This window comes from Meleagris gallopavo, chromosome 6 (genome assembly GCF_000146605.3).
Source record: "Meleagris gallopavo isolate NT-WF06-2002-E0010 breed Aviagen turkey brand Nicholas breeding stock chromosome 6, Turkey_5.1, whole genome shotgun sequence".
NCBI classification, from domain to species: Eukaryota; Metazoa; Chordata; class Aves; order Galliformes; family Phasianidae; genus Meleagris; species Meleagris gallopavo.
The window spans coordinates 23,271,885-23,290,248 of NC_015016.2; the positions used below are offsets into that span (position 1 = coordinate 23,271,885).

At 38.0% G+C, this 18,364-nt stretch overlaps 1 protein-coding gene across 1 annotated transcript in view; it reads left to right on the forward strand.

The window, feature by feature from the left end:
• The first annotated feature begins 1,487 nt into the window (after positions 1-1,487).
• LOC100546503 (integrin alpha-8) overlaps positions 1,488-18,364 on the forward strand; it is a 35,194-nt gene continuing 18,317 nt past the window's right edge. The window contains exons 1-4 of the mRNA XM_010712612.3: positions 1,488-1,710; positions 3,910-4,101; positions 15,239-15,284; positions 16,855-16,962. Coding sequence (XP_010710914.1) covers positions 1,539-1,710; positions 3,910-4,101; positions 15,239-15,284; positions 16,855-16,962 — 518 coding nt within the window. The 5' untranslated portion in view covers positions 1,488-1,538. The remainder of the gene's footprint in view (positions 1,711-3,909; positions 4,102-15,238; positions 15,285-16,854; positions 16,963-18,364) is intronic.

Consider the following 18,364-nt stretch of genomic DNA (forward strand, 5'->3'; position numbering starts at 1 on the left):
AGTACTTTGTCAAAATTTCTGGAATGTGTAAGTCCTACAACATGATTAAAAGGTGTGTAAATGGTCTATTCTCTACTAAATTTTATGGTATACATCTTAGAAGCACAGTATATATCTGTGTTAAAGAAATAGCTGAGCTACTCATGAAATAAACATTTGTTTTTTTCTATCAGGTTTAGGAAAAAATAGAGTGTTTTTCAATAATTGGTTTATTCATGTCTCTGAATACATCACTGTTGAGAAGATGATTAATTAAGAATATAAAGTTTTCCATGAGTTTATAAATTTAGAACAGAATTTCATGTTAGAGCAAGAGTATGTATTTTCTAAATTTAAAATTCTGGGATCAAGTGGTACAAGTTCTTTGCAACAACAGAGTTCCTTGATGTGGATGACCATTGTCACTGAATATAGTGGTAATTTTCCCCTTAGTATACACGGGCTTGAGCAATCTTCAGAAAGACATCTGACACTGTTGTTTCATATCTCAAAATGTATTTGTTCGTTACGTATCTGTCAATCTTGTTTGATTTTGTTCTGTATTGTCCAGAAAAGGGTCTCTTTTCTGCCAAATAAATGTTGGTAGCATATTTCAAAATAGGCAACTTATCCTTTGATCAGTCTATCTTATTTCAATGATACTTCTTGGATCAGCAAAACAGATAAAAGAGCCTTTCTCTCTGAGCTTTGTATTTCTGGGACTTTATGGACATGGCTAGTGGGCATGGTGTGGTAAGGTTAACGATTGGGCTAGATGATCTCAGTGGTCTTTCCAATCATTAGTGATTCTATGGTTCTATCTTTTTTTTTTAATACTTGATACGGCAAATTACATGAGCTCTTCAGCTGCTCGTGTAACCTAATACTCAACAGAAGACCTTTCAGAAATGAAGCTTTAGCTTTGTCTCGCAGCTTACACTCGAATTAGTGATGAGGAATTCTCTGTGAATTGATGTTTAACCTGTTTCATGTATGTTACTTCAAAAATCTGGCAAAAAAAAAGATATTTTTGTTTTTTGTTCACTTACTGATGCATAGCTTTAGAAGAAATCTGAGTTTTATACTGAAATTTGTCTCTCACTAGGACGGTTAGCAAGATAGTTCTACAGAATTTGTTCTATTAATACAACTCACCTCTGAGTTGAATTTCTGACTTCTGGATTGTTAATTGTAAAATATAGCATTTCAGTGTCTTGTGGGCATGAATTGAAGTATGATAAATTCTATTTAAAGCTAAGAGGAAATGTTTTCACTGTGAGGTTGCCCAGAGAGGTTATAGAATCTCCATACTTAGAGATATTGAAAACTTGAGTAGCTATAACCTTGGTAATCTCATCTGCTGACCATGCCTTGACCAAATCTTGTACTAGAACACCAGACATGTCTTCCTACCTCAGCCAGTCTATGACTCTATGATAATTCTCTGCTTCATGCTTATTAAATGGATGAACTTTGTTGATTATGCTGTCTCTCAGTGACACTGATTTTTGTTTGACTGTTCCAGTTTAGATGATATCTTAGTTGGGGCCCCTCTGTTTATGGAACGAGAATTTGAGAGCAAGCCTAAAGAAGTCGGGCAAGTCTACCTGTACCTGCAGGAAAGTGCTTTCCTCTTCCGAGATCCGCAAATTCTGACAGGCACTGAAGTGTTCGGTAGATTTGGCAGTGCAATCACTCACCTTGGAGATCTCAATCAGGATGGATATAATGGTAATTTTTCTATAAAGTGGTAATATATATCATTTCTTTATGATTACGTCCTTTTTTTTCTTCATTTCATCTCAATTTCTCACCCATCCCACTGGTGAGGAGTGAGCAAACTTCTGTGTGGTGTTTAGCTGCCTCCTGGATTAAACCACAACACTGTATATCACTGACATTAGAAATGGCTAAGCAGTGAACATGAAGTGCTGTGCAATGCCTGAAGAAGACTTTTTAACCTGTAACTTCTCTTCAAAATCAAGAGAATTCACACTAACCCTAATAAAACTGGTACTTAGGGCCAAACAATTAAAAGCTTATCTATAGAAGTGCATTCATATTTGCTACACTGCTATCTTTTTCTGAATATTAACACGTTTGAATAAAAATACTATCTGTTGTTTTATAATTAGATTTAAGTAATTAAGATTTTGCATTTGTTTAAAAGCAGAGTTCTCTTTCTTCCCTCAAATGTTTGGATGAATTGAAAGAGGCTTAGTAATTGGAGTAGCTTAGCTGCAATACAAGAATTGGACAAATACATGCATACTATTTTGGAATCAGACTTCCACTGGTAATCAAGCTCTGAAAGAAGCAGCTTCTCAGTGGGGTTTTTCTCAAATGCCAATACCACACAAACTCAAAAGAAAATATTTGTGAAGTAAACTAGGAGACTAAGTTCAGAAAAATAGTCAAAGTAAGCTTGCTTAATTGTGTGAGAGAGCTTGGATGTCCTGAGCAGCTTGAGTTAGTCTTTTACACATGGTCAATAACGCTCTCATCTTACTTACATAGATTTCCTTCCTGTTTCCAGGTTGTTAGAGATCTGCTATACAGATATCTCTACATCAAAAACCCCAGGAAGTTTTTGCTGGAGAAGTTATTTTGAACAGCAGTCTTAAAGATAGTTAGGCCACTCAGGAAAAAAAAAAACAAACATGAACTTAGCTCCTCCTTAACTTGAGGGCTCTTTTTCACAGCAGTAGACTCTAGAACAGTGTGGACAATTTGTGACTCCTGTGCAAGGGATGTGTCATCTCAAGAGCCATCAGATTTTATTGGCATTCAGGGTGCACAAAACCAGAATCCCATCCTGTGGGAAGAAGTTGCTGGCTTATGAGAGAGTCTACCCTCACTGGGTTGTCCTGGAGTCCCACCGTAGGATTCAGCTAGGAAGATTTCCCGTTTTCTACCTGTGAGCAATAACAGATCCCTTCAACTTCTCTGAGCGGGGAAGACTGGTCACCTTGGCGTTATGGTAGGGAAAGGAAGGCATGATTCCGCTTTTCTCTCACTGTATGAAGAGTTCTAGGAAGAATCTAGAGTCAAGGTCTTCTACTTCACAACTGAAGGTACAAGCTATAGGGCTTTGTTGCACTGCACTGTTATCATGAAGGTAGGAGTTCCAGGTGCTGAAATCAAGTTTAATAAACGAGTCCAGCATCAGCTCCTGGATGAGATCCTAAAAATTACAGTTGTAGATATGTACCCTTGTCTTGTTTCCTATCGGCTAGCTCAGCTAGTACAGCTGCTGAACCTCAATCTGTGATTCTCTCTGCTTCCTATGTATTAGAACTACGAAGAGCAATTGAGTTCTACTTTTTGGATATGCAGTGCTTAGTTGCAATGCCCAAGGTCTTCTGTTGGATTCTTGACTCAGTACTGCTCCCATTTCTCAATAGCATGTTGTCTTAGTATAGATAAATTATTATATTCCATTTTTCTCTTTTGTGTACAAAAGCAGTGTATGTTTGAAAGGGGTAGTCTTTTGTTGTCTATGTTGTCTATCTTATTGGGAAAATAAATTTTTATAAGAGCTCTTCCTTATCGATAATATAATAGAGGAAATGAGGAATTTTCTTTGTTTAAATGAAATTAAGTAGAAACAGAAAATTATTAGATGTTGGTTTATTAAAGCTTATCAAATGCCTCAGAGATAGGGTAGAGGAATTCAGTGTTGATTGGTAATTTATTGTAATGTAATAACCCCTTCATAGGATGATTTTGTAAGCATTCATCATGAAATTTTGACATATTTAAAAATGTTCATAATCTCTTATTTGCCTTAAAAGTAGAATTCATAGGTGAGTACATAAAGTGATAGTTCTTCAGCATACATAGAAGCCATTTATGTCTGTTTTCCTTTAGGGACTTAATTCTTGCTTATTTTAATTAAGCATATTCCTTTATTCTTTTACTGCACCACAGACATTGCCATTGGTGCACCATTTGCAGGTGAAGACAGAAGAGGTAAAGTGCTCATTTACAATGGATACAGTAATGGGTTAAAAACTGACCCTTCCCAGGTTCTCAACGGAGCCTGGGCATCACAGTCCATGCCTTCGGGATTTGGCTTCACTCTAAGAGGAGACTCAGATGTAGACAAGAATGATTACCCAGGTAAGATTTTTCCATTAGAAAGGGAATTTCATATTTCTGTTCTCTGGAAAATGCATCATGCCTAAACTGCTCCTTTTGGAAGGCAGAGGTCAAATTTAAGAATAGATGTATTTTTGGACAATTCCAGTTTGCTTTCCAGAGAGCTAAAGTCAGACAAAACAAGTACTCCCTTTTCTCTCAAAAGACATGGTCAGAAATCAAAAAAGGATTCAAATAGTTACATTAACATAAAACATGTGAAGTTTACAATAAAAAGCTTAACCCTTTCCCCCACTTTCAAAAACCAAATGTTCTCAGCTTATTGAACTTGTGATGTGTCCTCCATCCTGGCATTCTTTTTTGATTCAAAACATGTGTTGTAGAAGAAGGGATTGCCTTGGTTATGTTACTGGGTTGTTTTTTGCTGTCTGAAGAGATGCTAGGCTGTACATAGGTTCTTAGTGGCTTTGATCTAATTTCAAAAAAAACAAGAATGTAATGACACTTCTTTAAGGCAGATATTTCGTTTGGGCCTCTCTATGCTCGTTTGTTTGTTCGTTTTCATTCTGCTACATTGACTCTTCCTTTCCATGTTATCTTTGATTCTTCCTTATTAGCTTACCTGACATGCATTCAAATTTGTCAATTTGATGGCATCAGTTGAGTTTTGCTAGGGAGGAGGTGTTATTTTTTAAAAAGGCACTGTTCCTAGCACCATAAGTAGAGTGGAATTTGAAGATATTTTACATGTGTCTATATTTACTTTCACTGTCTCTTCTGGAAGCAAATTTGTTTCTTCACATTATAATTCAGAAGCCTAGCAAGAGTACAATAAAACATACTTTGTCATTGTGAAATGTCCACATCCACAGAGGAATTCTATGTCTTTATTACCCAACACACTGTGAAATCACTTTTGTTAGTTTGGGTTGTTTCAAGGCTAATGTTCTTAAAAGTTGTGCTGTTTTATGAAGGGAAAATTGTGATTTTCAAAGAAACAGAACAGCCTTTTGTCTTTTTGTGATAATTAGTAAAAAAAACTTGAAAGAGGTTTTTTTCAAAAGAGAGAGGAAAATTGCTGGAAAGGGGAGTCTATGATAGCAATTACAGTCTTACCAAACGGAAAAGCTGACTGCAAAGTAATAAAGTGAGGCTATGACAAGACTGAAGAGAGAGAGGACCTCTAAGCATTTGACAAAAGAAAGGGCTTTTAAACATTGTTCTGACTTTTGGTTTATACGTTGTTGATGGTACTATTAATAGGTTTTCACTGTCCATGACTAACGAGGCTCTTTTGGACAGAGAGTTCTTTAATAAAGTTTCAGCATTTAAACATTTTCTAAAGCCACACACAAGGCCCCCCAGCAAAACCAAAGAAAACAGGATATTGCATTCCTGACATTTCTAAGATTGGGAAGATAGAGAGAAGGAAAGGAAAGATTCTTTCAGGTCACACTGGGAACCAAGAAGTCTACCCAGTGTAAAAATCACAATTTGTGGAGCATCTTTTAAGCTAATTAATGAAAAGCTTGGGTGATGGGCCTCAGTCTTTTAAAATTTACACTAAGGAACTGGCATACTTAGTTCAGTTGTGAGATTTATTGGATTTTTCCTTCTTGTAATCATTGGCTGAGCTATGCATCCTGCTATTTCACAATGTGGTATTAGCTTACTATGTGTTAGATGGATTGCGTTTATTATATATATTATTTGTTTTAGAAAAAAAACTCCATTGATTGTAACTGGCTTTTCCCTCTGTCCCTCAACTGAGAAGCTGGATGGGCAGTCACTGGTGAGAATCTCTCAGAAAACAATGACCTAAGTAAAAAAAAACCTTACTGTTAGTTGTCTACTTCTTCCTTAAATCTCAGATTTGAAGCATCAAAATAGAGCTGTAAAAATAGCAGAACCGTGACACAATATTAGCACAAGAATAGAATACTTTCCTGTGGGTAAAAGAAAGAAAGGAAATCATATGGGGAAATGCAAGTCCAGGACAAACATGCTAGGCAGTGAAGCAAATAATCCTTGTGTCAGAGAGCTTTTCTTCTCACCTCCTGGCGGAAGTCCTGAAGGGCAGCCTTTGTACAAAGAGGAAAAAGGGACAGAACTTCGAAGGAATAGGAAGGAAGTTTTATTTTAGCTGTCAGCTGAGAGGCAGAGCAATTGCTGACTCTGGAAGGTCTAGGAAACTAGCTTATAATTCAGTGTTTCCCAAACTAATGACCATGGCTGTGATTCAAGGAGGATTGTAAAAGATTAGAAAAAGACCTTTTTTTTTTTTTTTTTCATTTAGGCTTTTTAATGACTATATTGTAAAGCCAACCATTTTATAGAAAGAAAAAAGTAATAAAACTTCACTCTCAGAAGTTCATTACTCTGGAGACTGGGAAATGAGAGCCAGCTGTAATGTCTGGCTGCTGGTATAATCATGTATTGCCATAGTCTAAGGTGAGAGTCTCCCAGCAATTCTCTCTTCCATTGCTGAGACCGAAGTGTTGTATGAAGACGAGCTCAAAAATGCTTGCAAGCAGTTCAGGATTTCAGGCACCAGTTTGTGAGGACTTGTAACTATAGCTGTGCTTGTTTTCTCAAGCCCTTTTACCTAACACTGCAAGGCAGACACATCCCTACTAAGAAATCAGGAACAGAGAGATGGGTAATGCTCTGCTAGATGATGCACTTAGAGACGGAATTACAAGTTGGGGAATATTGTTTCTGAAAAGTGAGGATGAATCAAGCCTTTTTTTCTCTTTCACAAAGGTTAAATCCAGTTTTTGCTAGAGGTTCAGGTCAGACAGAGATCTACCTATTTGCTTTCTGGAAAAGAGCAGCCTATCTTATTTGATACAAGAATTTATATCTTTTGCTCCCTATCTAAATGCCAATATAAACCCAGGAGCAAAGAAGAAAACAAAGTTTATGAAAGCTGCCTAATACTCAGGGAAGTTCAAATTTTCCAGCTTTTCTGTGAATGGATGTGTGGTTTCTCTTTCCTTCTTTTTCTGTAGCTCCTGGCCAGCACAAGGTGAGAGACCAACCAGCTCCTGGTCTTACCTAGGAAAGGCAGAGGAAGACCCCCTTGATCCCAAGGACCTCCAGAGTAAACAGAGTGAACTGGGAAGTTGCATAACAAATATGAGAGAAGACTAATCAGGAGCCTACTGGTACAGATCTGTATAGCAGATCTGTCTGGCACTGTAGCCTGTCTCCTGCAGTGGCCAACAGCTAGGATATCCAGGAAATTGTACAGTTGTTGTGATATTTCCCGAATATTCACTCAGCTCTAACCATCTGGAGAAGCAAGGTGTCCAAATCTGAAGTTCTATCCTCGCGTTTAGCCCTTTACAGACTTTTCTATCAGGAATTTGTCTACCCAGGGTAATTGCAGCCTGTGTTAAGGGGCCATGCAGACTAACTATGTGTTTTGTGAAGAAGTGATTGCTTTCACTGCAATGCATTCAAGTCGAGCATTGCCCTTGACAGTTTCTTAGGATGTGCAGTAGTTTTTGTACTGTAGAGACAGTGAGCAATTCTCCTGTACCCCACTTGCATTTTACAGACCACTGTCATATTCCTTTCCTCAACTATGTCTTTTTAATCCTGAGAAGGAACCTTAATTTACTTAATTGTTCCTTTTGCAGTGGCAAATGGCCCTCCAGTCCTGCTGTATTAGTGGATGGTTCAGTCTTGCCATTACTGCTGCCTTTTTTTCATACATTTTTAAGTAAGAACAACTAATGGCAATGTGTAAAGAGCAATTTGTGTCTGGCCTGATGCATTGTTTCTGATAAAGATTTTATCATTGATTTGGTTTTCCAACTTTGTTAAGATTGAAAAAGCTTTATTTTTTCTATCAAGAAGAAAATCAAAATTATTACATGAAAAAAAATCTCAAATTTTTTCCATTGATATCAATAATGATGTTTGTGCAAGAAAATGAAGTGAGTCAAAAACTGTTATCTGGCCATGAAGCTGCACGGCACAGCTCAGTTCACCATCACCTGATGAAACCCTGCTGCCCCTGAAATAAGGTGGCTATATTCACACTGCCTTTTCGGAAGGATCCTTGACTCAGGTTATTCCCCAGGCCATCCCTGACCACTGTCTTGAACCACCCAGGAAATTCATACAATCCTTCACCTAGAAGAAGAATTCCAGTACCAGACAGTGGTAATGATGACAATAAATGAGAGGAGCATCCATCCTTTGTTATCATGTGAGAATTAGGCAAATGTTATAGTCAATTAATACAGCTAGAGTATTTATCCATTCCTTCCTGTCATTCTTTTAACATCTTTGGGGAGACTTTCATTTGCCCTTTAGATTCCTTTATTCTTTTTCCATTTTTGATTGCATATTGCATCTAGTAATAAAGCTGAAAGAGAATTAAAAAAAGAGAATTAAAAAAAAAAGAGGTGTAGTGCTGTACTTCCAGGTGAAGAGACAAAATGTAAATTCAATAGGTGGATTGTTTTGTTGAACAGCAGTTCTTCAATCTTTGCCCAGGATCTTCTGCAGTCCTGTCCTCAGCTTACCCTTCTTGACTGTTCTCTATGCTAGAACATTTGAACAGCTTAATTACTTTCTCCACAGCTTCTACTCCCTTTCCCCCAGCTAAATTTGGGACTTTCAGGACCTTTTTCCTCTGTCCTGCTTGTGTCATCAAGGCTTGGAGCAGGGAATGAGGTCTTAGCTTAGGCTTTTGTTTTGTAGTTTATTTTACTTATTTTATCTATCTTTTTCTAATAGCATGGTTCAATCTTGACAGGAGCAAAATAAACCTGTATATTTGTTTAATGGGAAAAAAAATTTGTTTCTTTTTCCTTCTGGGCATCAGTTCAAAACTGGTCCCACTGAGCACTTGGATCTATGATTATCTAGGTGCTGGTGTTGTGCTTCCAGCTGGTTCATCTATCTGTGCAGGGCTCAGCATTTGGAGGCTGTAAGGTTTCCACCCTCATATTTCAGCATATGCTCAGTCATTTGGTGGCTGATAATAGCTGAGTACATTATTTATAATGAGAAACTTACTCAGCTCATTACGCTTGCTTTCTTCTTGTGGCATATCCTCCAGCAGACTGTGGTTTCTTCAAATGTGTTTGTGAGCCAGCTTTATTTAATCAGTTTCTTTTAACCATGTGGGTGGATTCCAAGCAGTGCTCTTTGTGAATTCACTATTCAGAAGTTGTTGATAGTTAATTACTTAATTGCTCAGATAAATTCTGCACTTTGTTTCTGCTCCCTGCCTGCTTAGACAGTTGTATAAATTCCCTGTTAACTTTGAGATTCTCCTGGGTTAAGCACTGCATAAACTTCAGCCTCAGATATCCCAGTTTTATACAAACCCAGTCTAGCCTTTCTTTTGGTTCATTCTTTTTATTCAAGCCTTTGCTGGCCAGGGAAATGAATAAAGGTATCTTCAGGCCTTACTATTTTGGGCTGACTTATTATCTTAAGAACAGCACATGTTTTATATAAACGAATTACTCCAGAAGCATTTCAAGGAAGAAACATATGTGATAATCATACAAAATTTCCTAAAAACTTCAGTAATCCAGTCTAATCTTGTTTAAATAGGAGTATTTAACAGCTCCATCTGCTGAGTACATTAACTCAGAGTGGGAAGAAAACACTCAAGTTTCTGAGAGGCAAGGATTCATCAGCATTCATATTTTTTGACAACAGTAGGCAGTGTGCCAACAACAGCACAGAATTGTTATCTAGTGGTGATTAAATTATGAAACTGGTCCAGGAGATTTGTGGAAAACAAATCAATGAAAAGTTTCATCTGTTCTAGTAAGAGGGGACTGCTGAGTGGGAGCCAGAAGGGGGGCATGGCTTCTGCCAGCAGATGCAGCTGGTAAAAATACCAGCTAATTTGGTTTGCACATGAATAAACAATCAAAAATGTCATGATAAGCCAAGAATCTCCTGAAAATATGTTAATTTTACAATTAAAAACTGAACACATTATGTAATTTATAGAGATGCTTTTCTAAAGTTCTTTGAGATATTTAACGAAATTAGTATTATGTACAACAGATTATAAGAATGAAGCAGTGGGCACTTACTGACCTGGTAGAATAGTAACTGCCTCTCTTTGGATTTGTTCGTGATATGATGGAGTGGATAACAACACCGTATTTTGAAGGGTCTCATTCAGACAAAAAGAGCACTGAATTAGCCTTTGAATGGTAGAATCATAGAATCATTGGAGGAGACCTTTAAGGGTCATCTAGTCCAACTCCTCTGCAATGAACAGAGACTCCTAAAGCTAGATAAGATTGCTCAGAGCCCCATGCAGCCTGATCTTCAATGTCTCCAGGAATGAGGCAGCCACCACCTCTCTGGGCAGCCTTTTCCAATGCTTTGGTGTTATCCTTAACAAATCTGCTAACAGCATGGTTGAAAAAGAAGGATCAAGGCAGTTGAAAATCATAGAAGATAGTGATTATGGTTTGAGTGGTGGTTGCATATAGTATTCAGTTAAAACCCTTGAGTAAGGTTGACTGAATGGATAGCACTGTATCCTTCATTATGGTCAAGTCTGTAGTAATGGCCATTTAAAAGAAATTTTATTCTATTCTGCTGAGGTTTGGGAGGTCAGTGATCACTAAATCCTAGAAAGCAGAAAGAGCAATCTGATAGTGGACCTTCGTGGCCCTAATCAACTAAGGGAACAAGAAAGGAAACAAGGCTCACAACAGTATTTAACAGGGTTTCCGGTTACACAGATTTCTTGGTCTTTTATGAAACTTCTCGTAGTACCTCTACTCAGATAGGATTCTAATTATTTTTCAGTTACTATTTCTACTCCATAATTAAGCTCACAAACTGCACACTGTGCTGTTTAACACTGTCAGCAAACCGTTCAGAGCCCATAAAGTAAACACTCATGGCTGTATTCTGATAGGGTTGTGCTGGAGAGGTGACTCATCTGTCTGTTATTTAGTTTCTGGGTCTCTCATAAATGAATTGTGTGCCAATTCTGTAGTTCTTCTCTGGCTGTTGTTCTTGGCCACTGTCTCCCCAAGAAGGAGCACTGGCATACCAGGCTGTGGCCATTTCTCCTCGGGTTGCTGGGCTGGCTGAGTGAGCATGAAGTGTCAAGCACACCCCATGTTCCTCCCTGCCTCAGCTCCCTGGGGCTGCATCTCTCACAGGGAATGGAGATAGCCTTTAAAAATGGCAGGGGATCACAGAGTCACAGAATTGTAGGAGTTGGAAGGGACCATCGAGACCAACCCCCCTGCCAAAGCAGGCTCCCTACACCAGGTTGCACAGGTAGGCGTCCAGGCGAGACTTGAATATCTCCAGAGAAGGATCTAATAATAAGGGATCTAATAATTTGCTGAAGTGAATAAAAGGGGGTAGAACTTTGTTGATCTACTTGTTCCCTTTGGCTGGCTGAAGGTTCAGTCAGCATCATGCCCTTTAGCACAGCCGCATAGAAGGTGCAGGTGAAGGGATGAGCTTACAAAACTCAGTGTGCCTTTCAGTGCCATCTGTGAATGTTCTTTTCTTAGCTGTTTATGATAATTTTATTTCAGAAAATGGATTATTTTTCACCAGATAAGATCCTAAAAGTCTTTTCTTCAGAGCAAACCGAAATTTGAAATAAATGCTAGGATCACTCAGTGCTTCTAGAGTTCAGTTAAGAGTATGTCAAAGACTCTTGTCTGAGGATTAAGTTCTGCAGACTCTGCCAGTTGGGATTTTAGTAGCATCCACGGGAAATTTTCTTTGCGTACGACCCTCACATTGTGTCACTGTGTTGCAAGTTGAAAATTGCTTTGGGGTCACTCAATGTCTTTTTCCTCAGCTGTTGGACTTAATGACTGTGGGCCCCACAGCCACTTACTTGAATCTCAAAAGTACCTCATCCTCTTGAAAACATGACATAGTGAAGGAGTGAAACAGACTTTGTGTGTCAGATCTTTCTCTCTCTTTCTCTATTTATATACATTTCATTCAGAACTTGAAAAAAAAAAAACCCTTGCAAATGCAAAGATGCAGTCAGAGATGTTCATATGCTTTTCTTTAGTCTCTGTTTGGAAGGATTGCAGTTAGTTAAGCTGATTTTTTTTTTTTTTTCCTATGTAATTCCAAATTCCTTGTTAAACCCTTATTCTCCAGTTAGAGACCTTTGTATCATTGACCTTGCATGTGCAGCATTAGCAAACAATGAATAAAAACAACTTCCCTCTATTTTTAGGAGGGGAAAGTTGCCAAACTTCAGATAATTTTGACATGCATTTCTTTTCATAGGAATGATTTATAACTTTTTTTTTTTGCAGAACACAAAACAAATTCATAACTTCTGTGTTTGAGTGCCCTAACTTGATGTGCATTCAAATCTCATGGATTTGTATAAATATTTTTTTTTTTTCACAGTGGTAGTTATAGGAGTTGACCCCTCAAGGCAGAGAAAGAAGAATAAGTAAAAGCAAAGCATAACCCTAATGGATCTTCCAGTAAATTCTCTGCTTGAATACACAGTGATTTGGTCTGGTCCTTATTTTAGAGCATATATGTCACTACTAGAAATGAGCATGGTTTATTCTTTGCATATTTGCTTTCAAATACATTATTCCTTCTCAGTAATTTCATGCTTTTGTGGCTACTTCTCCCCAGTCTGGTTATCAGGGGGAAGAGAATTGGAAGGGCAAAAGTTAGAAAACCGATGGATTGAGACAAAGACAGTTTTATAAGAAAAGTGTAGGGGGGAAAAATGGGAAGAAAAAGTCCTGTGACCAAAAAGCAATGTTCATTGCAGTTGCTCACCAGTGCTGAGCCAGTCCTCAACCAATGGCAGCTCCCTTGGCCAACTCTTCCCAGTGTTACTGTTGAACATGATGCCATATAATACAGGTTATCCCATTGGTAGGTTTGAGTCAACTATCCTGTCCGTGTCTACTCGCAGCTCTTTCTGCACTCCAGCCTACTTGCTGGCAAGGCAACATGAGAAGCACTCAGGCGTGAGCCTGACTAAGGTGGCAGTGCAGGAAGGTGCTCACAGAAAGGCAGGTTTTGGTGGCTGGGGCCTCTCATTGTATCTCTAAACACATGAACTTCTGTTGTTAAATAAGCTGGATTCTATCACAAAGAAGGCAGTCTCACAGGGTCATTCTTTCTATCTTCAGGTTCAAACAGGCTACAGGTTGGTAAGGTTGACTCACACAAGGAGTGATTTCAAGCTTTAGCTTGTGCCTGTGGTAAGGACTGCAGTGGTAATGGTGTCACTGTTGGGTTGGAGTGGTTTATGCTTTAATGAACAGATCATGAAATGATTACAAGTCCCGAATCTAGATAAGTCATGGATATCTGCCTGTCTTGTCTCTTCCATTGCACAGACTGAATCCTTTTGAGTCCATGCTGGACTAGATATCCTACATTAAATTGCATTATTGACAAAGATCCAACAACTGGGAATGACAGATACAGTGTAAAGTCCTTCCTTCTTCTCTTCCTGTTCATAGTACAATGTTAGATTTTTTCTTTTTTTTTTTATTTAATTTCCTTTTTTTTCTCTTTCCGAAAACAGTATTAAGTAATTTTTGGTTACTCTGCATACTGCTAACATGGAGCTGTCGGGGAAATTTCTGCCATTTGCATTGTGTAGCTTTTGTAGTGATAAGTATATCTCAATCAGTTGTTTATTTAAGGGGAAAGTATCTTTAGATTTTGGGACTGTGTGTAAGCTTTCTATAAAAGCTACTAGTGAAGAGGACTCATGAATGTCTCAGAAAGGAGATAGAAACAATGCTGCTATTGTAAATGTTTCTGACCCTGAGGCATATTTTGTAAGGCCAGTGGAAGTAGGAAAATGTAGGTGTTGCACAGAAAGAGGATCAGACCCATAAACTGTCTGTGCCCTCTCCTCTGAGGACATTAGTCAGTGGATTCTGTTGAAGGACAGGCTGTTGCCCATATAATGTCCTTGTTTAAACTTGTTAAATCCTGACCATCTGAAGGGCAGACAGCCCTGGAGAACATTCAGGCCGGCCCAGATCCACCACGCTAATTAGAATCGGGCTTTGTAGTTGCTCCATGATTTCAGAGACTCTTAATCAAACCAGTGCACAACCTGTGGAAACAACAAGCAAGCAAGGGTTTGTTTTTTGACCGTGACTACTACTTTAATGGATTCATTCAGATAAGTTTAGATTTCCAGTCTGTGCCACTGCAAGATCCCCATTGTGAGACTTTGTCTGCTGAACTGTATATTTGTAAATCAAATCATAAACAGTAGAGTGAAAGGGATGCCCAGCTGGACACTTCACTAGGGGGACTGAAAAGGAAACAAAGATCTTTCCCTTCCTTGATTTCAGCTAGAGGCAGCAAAAAAGCTGATCCTTTATTCCCCACTGGTTGGCTCTGGCAAACCAGCAAAACAGCAAAAGCTTTTCCAGCTAGCCAGTCTGGATCATTCCAGAGAGCCCTATATAGGACTCCAGACAGAAAGAGGAAATATTTGGGCCTGTAGGATTTTAACCCAGGCTCGTACCCAATAACAAAGATGTGCCCAAGGCCCAGTGCTTGCGTTGTTGACCTTGTTTTTTCCAAAAGGTGACTTGTGGGAAAAAGGTCACAATCAACTGATAGCTGTTATGAGCCTTAGCACGTCCTCTTACAATGCTGCAAACATTAGTGACTATGAAATCAGCTGCCCTCAAATCTATGCATTATGTTTCTGGTCCCATATGTGTAATGCCTAAATAATGAACAAATGACAAAGGAGGATTGTCAAGAAGAAACACCAAAAATTTTAAATGTGAACTGCATGAGGGTGACCACAAAGTGGGTTTGCATCTCTTTATCTCATAGGTAACTAGTGGTTTGGAATAAAATGTATGGGTGCTGATGACATCCTTTTTCCCCTCTATTACAAGCTGACCCTGTCTTAGGCAGACTGATTCTGGATGCAACAAAGATATTTATGTGTCAGTCTCTGCCAATATTGAAACGTATTCTTTCAGATACAATATTGGAAAAAAAAAAAAAAAAAAGGCTTAGGAAGTAGGAGTTTCACATTTGTTTCATGTTACTGAATTCTATGATTCTATGATTCTAAATGTAAGTAGTCTAATTTAGGCTGGAAAAAATGTGCCTGAGCCTTTTATGTAGTTCTTCTGAAGCTGTTTTCTTTTTCCAGATTTAATTGTAGGCGCGTTTGGAGCTGGAAAAGCAGTTGTTTACAGGTATGTGATAAATACAAAGCATTTTTAATTTTGTAGCTTTAGTGGGAGGTCTACAAATAAACAAATGTCACATTTCTGGGTTTGCCTGGTGTGATGTGTGTAAAAGATGCTGATTACTGATGATAAATGAAACAGCTTATGAGCAACAAATGCTATTGATTTACAACAAGAGAAAATAGTGTACTTTCTATCTTTAAAGCAACCTCATACACAGCCCTATATAGTCAGAAGCCTTCATTACATGAAGGAGAAGTTTAGAAGGGACAACACTGAAAATTAATACCTTTTTTGGAGGATGGTAGTAGTAAGCAATCTGGATTTTCTGGTGACTCTTGCCTCTTTGGAGCTTATAAAGATTAAGAAATGATTTAATAGAAATAAAGATGCTGCTTTAACCTCAGTTTAGAAAAGATGTATGAGATCCCACTCTGCAAATTTCCAAAGCTGTTGCTGATTTCTGGTTTTCAGTAAATGTACTGTCTGGGCATGAGTATAAAGTACAGCTACCAAAACAAAAAATGAAAATTTGCTGCTACACATGCAGACAGTTCTTTGCATTTAAACATTCACCATCCATTACTGCAGCATTGTGGTGGTATTTCTTGATTCTTCCGTGTTGAAAAAAAAGCATTTTTCCTTTTGCACAGAAATGTAGGCAGTAATTTTATTTTTGAGTGCCTTGCTAAAGCAGTGCAGAAAAGAGATTTTGAAAACTCAACTGTGGATTAAAATATGAGGAAAGTAACTGTTATAAGCTATTTTTGCCAAAAATTATGTAAGTTACTGTAAAACAGTATTGCTGTCTTAAACAAACAAAAAAACAGAATTTTTTTTTATTTCTCTTCTGAATTGCTCTCAATAGCAGATTAACTGATTACTCAATAGCAGCTTGTTTTTCAGGGGATTGTTTTCCACCACCACAACCATCTACTCTCATACTCAGCAGAATTTTCTGTGCTGATTATTCGTGGTTTACAAAGTCAATTGTCTCAAGACATGATTCTGTGTCAGACAGAGTTTACTTCATTATTGGCTTCAGATAATTCTAGAACGACTTCTATTTTAAACACATCATCTTCATTTTTTTGAAGTATCTAAAGCAGAGATAGCAAGTCTGCTTATGTCAGTGTTCATGGAGAAACACAAACCTGACAGTTTATAAAGTAATGGCTAAAGGACTACTGTAATTCCTCCAGGGCAGCTCTGGTCCCTTGTGAAAGCCCGCTGTGATGAAATGTTTCCGATGTGCCCATATCCCAGGACAGGCCTACTGTTAAGTGCTAAATGCACATAAGTGTTAAGTGCAGCATACTGTTTCACTGATGCTCTCTGTTCTTAACCTGTGCTTTTTTTGTGAAGAACTGTGAAAATGTCTAGGTAAGGAGATGTCATACTTTCTGCCAAAAATAACAAGAATTTTGGGTAGGAGCAGCATTATAAAAGTATTTTTTCCCGAATAACTCTACATTTAGAGATTCTTTTTGGCCATCTCACTTAAGTGTTTTCTCTGCTGCGATCTAGTACTTATGTGCTCCTACTTTATGCAGTGAACTTTATTTCTGTCCCTCAGAGCCAGACCTGTTGTGACTGTGAATGCTCTGCTCATTCTGAACCCCATGATTGTGAATCCAGACAACAAGACCTGTCAGCCCCCTGGCTCTCAGCTTTTGGTAGCCTGGTAAGTCTGTGATTAGACAAAAAACATTCTCAGCATTCTCTTCTTTCTAAAATAATTTTCTACTTCGAGCTTTTCATGCAACTTTTTATTGAACGCACAAATATTTGAACATGCTATGAGTGCAACAGAAAGTCCTATAGAGAACAAAGGTGTTTGATGCCTCCCAATACTTCACAGATTCTCTAAATAAAGTAGGTAAAAGTTGATTTGTGATATATTGGGTCTCCACCTGCACGGAGGATGTTCAGTGTCTTGTAGGATCAAGCTGCAGGTTTACATTCAGTCTCTGGATGAATGATGTCAACATCCTTTTGACAGAACACACATCTTTGTTGAGGAAGTGTGGCAGTGAAAGTGATGAAAGAGCTGGTGGTCTCGGTCCTTTGTAGAAGAGAAAAGATGCCCTGCAGTTCATACTGAGTGCAATTGTTGTTTCTGGCTGTCTTCGGTCAGATCAAAGCTATGGAATGCATCATACCTGTCAATGTTGGATGTGTACTTAAAAGAGAAACCCTCTGTCACAGTATCATTTAACCTTGAAAAGATAAAGTGCATTCAATATATAAAGAAATTTTAAAAAGTATTATGGGTTGCAAATTTAAATGCTTGTAATACAGTTGGATCTCTCTAATAGCATTAATGCCACACAGGTGCTTTTACAACACTAGAATAAAGGACCTCAAAGAGCATCTGATAAAATAGGCTATTAGAAATATATAGGATACCATTTAAAAGGAGAAATAGTAACAGGAGAGGAAACTAAATACAAAACAGAGCATAAACACTTGCAAATTCCATATGAAATCCAAGTAAATCCTTCTGGAGAGACCTTTAGAAGCAGATTTCTAAGATATGAAAAATAGTCATACAATTTTATTTAAACACTTTGGAGTGAGAAAGCCTGATGGAACATGGGCTGGATGAAAGAATGTGAAGGTGTGAAGAAGAACTCAGAAGATAAGGCAACTGCACAGATTTTGGACTGCTTTTAAACCAGAGGTGGTCAGAAGGATTCTCTGTGCTGGTGATGTTCTTCATGGGAGATGAGTTCTAGAAATAGTCTCAAATATTAGGGAGAGCAAAAGAGGTTTTAAAATAAATTTATAAATATAAAAATAAAAAAAATAATCATGACCAGAGGCAGTTTTAAATGCAATGGGTGCAATTAGTGATCAGGAAGTGCTGGATCTATTATCTGTCAAAACCTGGGACAGCACTTGAAAGAGATTTTCATTTTTACTCTATTCTTTTCCCTCACATTTGGCATTGCATTCTTCTTTTCTCTATTTTGTGCAGAAGAGTAAGATAGAATGCACCGAGAAGAATGATAAGCCTCCAGATCACTGAAAGTTTTGGCCCTTATGGAGAATCCAGATAAAGATCTAATACAAATTTAAAATAT